Source organism: Rutidosis leptorrhynchoides, chromosome 1, assembly GCF_046630445.1.
Source record: "Rutidosis leptorrhynchoides isolate AG116_Rl617_1_P2 chromosome 1, CSIRO_AGI_Rlap_v1, whole genome shotgun sequence".
In the NCBI taxonomy this organism is placed as follows: domain Eukaryota; kingdom Viridiplantae; phylum Streptophyta; class Magnoliopsida; order Asterales; family Asteraceae; genus Rutidosis; species Rutidosis leptorrhynchoides.
The window spans coordinates 473,548,138-473,552,223 of record NC_092333.1 but is presented as its reverse complement, the minus strand read 5'-3'; the positions used below and the strand labels follow the sequence as shown (position 1 = coordinate 473,552,223).

Genomic DNA, 4,086 nt, shown 5'->3' with positions numbered 1-4,086 from the left:
ACGTTAAGAGCATGCGTTCTAGAATATAGTGGTTCTTGGGATTCGCACCTCCCCCTGATAGAGTTCGCGTATAATAATTCGTATCATTCGAGTATCGGAATGCCGCCGTATGAAATGCTGTATATGATCGCAAGTGTAGAACTCCTACGTATTGGTTAGAAGCAGGTGAGAAACATTTTGCAGGTCAAGAAATTGATCAGATAAGAGCTGAAAAAGTCACGATTGCTCGCGAAAAGTTAAAAGATGCCAGACCCCGATAGAAGATGTATGCCGATCTGAGGCGCCGATCGGTAACCTTCACTATTGAGGAACGTGTATATTTGAAGGTTTCTCCTTGGAATGGTGTTAATAAATTTGGTAAACAAGGAAAACTAGCTCCAAGGTTTATTGGTCCATTCACAATTCGTGACACTTTGAATGACCAAACCGTAGTCTTAGAACTTCCGTATGATTTAGCGGGAATTCATAACACATTCAATGTGTGCTACTTGAGAAAATGTAAAATGGTGGATGAAAGTCATATTCTTCCATTGAAAGATTTTAATGTAGATATGACTAAGAAATTAGTTGAAGAGCCGATTAGGGTAATTGATCAGAAGATTACCAAGATGAGGAATAAGCAGATTCCAATGTTTTTGGTGGAGTGGCGGCATAGTTTAGGTGTCAACATGACCTGGGAAACCGAGGAGTTGATGAGAGCGCGCTACCCTTATTTCTTTGACCTTGACTAGATTCCGAGGATAGAAGCTTCTTAAGGGGGTGGATTTGTAACACCCTTGGACCGGGCCTAGCTATAAAATTATTATTTTTCCCTTAAGTTTGTTTATGTGTTATTATATGCTTTTATTTTAATACAATGTATATTATTATATGGCTATGTGGTTAAGCCCAGTTTGTGAAAGGGGCACATAACATGTTTGTTTATATAAATTGGACTCCGTTAGGACTGCCTAACTAAATATGAAAGATATCAGATAATTGAAAAATACCAGTGTGTTGTGGGGTATTGGTTTTAACCCCACTTAATTTCCTTGCAACTGCCCTTTTTCATTTTCTAGAAACTTCATCAAACACACCTCGTTCTTCATCTTCTTCACCTACCAAGCCCTAATCTCTAAAAGTTGTTGTAGAGCTAAAATCAGTTACATCATTTTGTTCCTTATCATCTACTGATTCTATTAAGGTAAGAATGAGGAGATTTTGTGCTTGAATCTTTGTAAAAAGTGTGTTTTTGTGTTAGTTTGTTAAAAGTGTAATTTCGGGTTGAAACCTTTGATTTTGATGTTGTTTTGATGTTAAAGTTGTGGGCTTATAGTCTAAACTCTGTTGTAGTCAAGTTGTGGTTGGTTTTGGGTTCAAAAATGAGCTCTAGAGCAAGAATTGGTAATTTTAGCTTGAAACCCGTAACTTTGTTCATCTTCAGCTGCAGATGAATACATTTGGCCGATTGTCTATCGACAGTTGACTGACAGCCGACGGACAGTCGAGACTCTCTACCGAATGAGTTGACCATCGACCGAGGGTGTCTGTTAGTGACTACTGACTGATTGACATGAACTCGATCGATTTTGTATTGAAAATCGGCCGACTGTCTCTGATAGTCGACCGATGGTGTATAACACTTGTAATTTTATTAAGTGTTATTTCCTAGCCGTTATGCTGCTGGTGTGTCTAATTTTATTAATTACTCTTTAGCAGTTAGGATTGTGATTTTAGTATGATTTTGTATTTTGAATGTCATACTTGTGGGCGTGTTAGGCCATTATGTTAAATAAAAATGTAGCTTTGTAAGGGGTTGATAGATGTAGACATTTTTGTTAATGATTCAGTAGTATAATCAATATTCTTAGAATGTGGTTACGGACTTGTGTTATCTTTACTTAGGTGATAAAGACAGAGAGAAGGCTCAGAAAGATTAGACCTCTGAGAACCTTCTGTTGTTGGTACTCGGTGGGTGGGATTAGCCGTTAATGCATAGTATAGAGTAGCTAGTTATCCTTGTGCCATGCTAGTTAGGAGTGTCATGCTACTCTTGATGTTGGATACTGAATGCTATTGCATATGTGGATAAGTGTTTACTTTCTATAATAACCCTAGTACATCCCTATCGAGTTAGCGGTGGGTAGAGATCAACCAAGTTCAGGGTTTGGGTTTCTTAAGGTAGAGGAGTCTGTATAAGTTTGAACGACGCATTCCTTGCATATGAAGGACTTATATGATTTGTTATGGGAAGGAAGTTTTGGTAAACCCAGTCTGAACAAATGTGGTTAATGACTCGGCCAGGCCACCGGAGTCTCTTGTGACAACACTAGTGGTTTGTATACTTTAGTTGTATGACATGATGTATGACGGTGCTGTATACTATTGTTAATTATGAGTGCCATTCACTTAGCTTCGTGCTAGCCCCTCCATATCCTCCCTGCAGGTTCTGGATTTTGTATAATTATGTATTTGTAAATCATGTTTTAAGTGACACTTGAATTTCTGTAATAATGATATAACTTAAATGGTAGTGTTGTTATTATTAATGTTTAATTACTTTCACTGTGAATTTTTAAATAAATATATGGCCGATATAACACTTCACCACCATCAGCAATGCCACCTTCGCCTCCACCTCCGCCATCGCTAGTGCCTCCATCCACCCCCACCGACAAAGTAATCACCATCATTTGTGTATGATAATGCTAAAAACGAACATATATTTCATAGCATTATTCCTCAAGAAAGACAAGCTTTTAGTTGCAATTGTTCTATTTACAAGTGATATTCGTTTAAATAATAAAAGGTGAAGACAAAAGACAGATTCGACGAATTGAAGACGCAAACGACCAAAAAGCTCAAAAGTACAAAATACAATCAAAGAGGTTCCAATTATTGATAAGAAATGTCTCAGAATTACAAGAGTACAAGATTCAAAACGCAAAGTACAAGATATTAAATTGTACGCAAGGACGTTTGAAAATCCGGAACCGGGACCAGAGTCAACTCTCAACACTCGACGCAACGGACTAAAAATTACAAGTTAACTATGTATATAAATATAATATAATATATAATTAATTATATAAATTATATATATATTATATTTATATATTAAAACCGTCGGCAAGAAAGGTTCCAAAATGAGATGAGCTGTAGAAACAAACTCCGCGAGTTGCGGAGTTTGAAGGCCAAAAAGGCCGCGACTCGCGGAGTCTCCCTAGACAAAAATTCCTATAAAAGCCAGCGCAATTCGACGTTTTAAATATCCATATATCCATCCTCTCTATCTATATACGTAAATATATATATATAATTTATATTTTAATTTTAATTTTAATTTTAATTTCTAATAATAAGGGTATGTTAGCGAATGTTGTAAGGGTGTAAGTCGAAATTCTTTCCGTGTAACGCTACGCTATTTTTAATCATTGTAAGTTATGTTCAACCTTTTTACATTAATGTCTCGTAGCTAAGTTATTATTATGCTTATTTAAAACGAAGTAATCATGATGTTGTACTAATTACTAAAATTGGGTAATTGGGCTTTGTACCATAATTGGGGTTTGGACAAAAGAATGACACTTGTGGAAATTAGACTATGGGCTATTAATGGGCTTTATATTTGTTTAACTAAATGATAGTTTGTTAATTTTAATATAAAGATTTACAATTGGACGTCCCTATAAATAACCATATACACTCAAACGGACACGATGGGCGGGGTATTTATATGTACGAATAATCGTTCATTTAACCGGACACGGGAATGAATTAATAGTCTATGGAATTATTAAAACAGGGGTGAAATTATGTACAAGGACACTTGGCGTAATTGTTAACAAAGTATTAAACCTTGGATTACACGCAGTCGATATCCTGGTGTAATTATTAAACAAAGTATTAAAACCTTGTTACAGTTTAAGTTCCCAATTAGTTGGAATATTTGACTTCGGGTATAAGGATAATTTGACGAGGATACTCGCATTTTATATTTATGACTGATGGACTGTTATGGACAAAAACCAGACGGACATATTGAATAATCCAGGACAAAGGACAATTAACCCATGGGCATAAAACTAAAATCAACACGTCAAACAT

The 4,086-nt window shown here is 36.0% G+C and overlaps 1 protein-coding gene across 1 annotated transcript; it reads left to right on the top strand.

Moving 5' to 3' along the window:
• The first annotated feature begins 263 nt into the window (after window positions 1-263).
• Window positions 264-731, top strand: LOC139839550 (uncharacterized). The gene has a single exon (XM_071829645.1). It carries the CDS (start codon window positions 264-266, stop codon window positions 729-731), a length of 468 nt encoding a protein of 155 aa, XP_071685746.1.
• The last annotated feature ends 3,355 nt before the right edge of the window (window positions 732-4,086 follow it).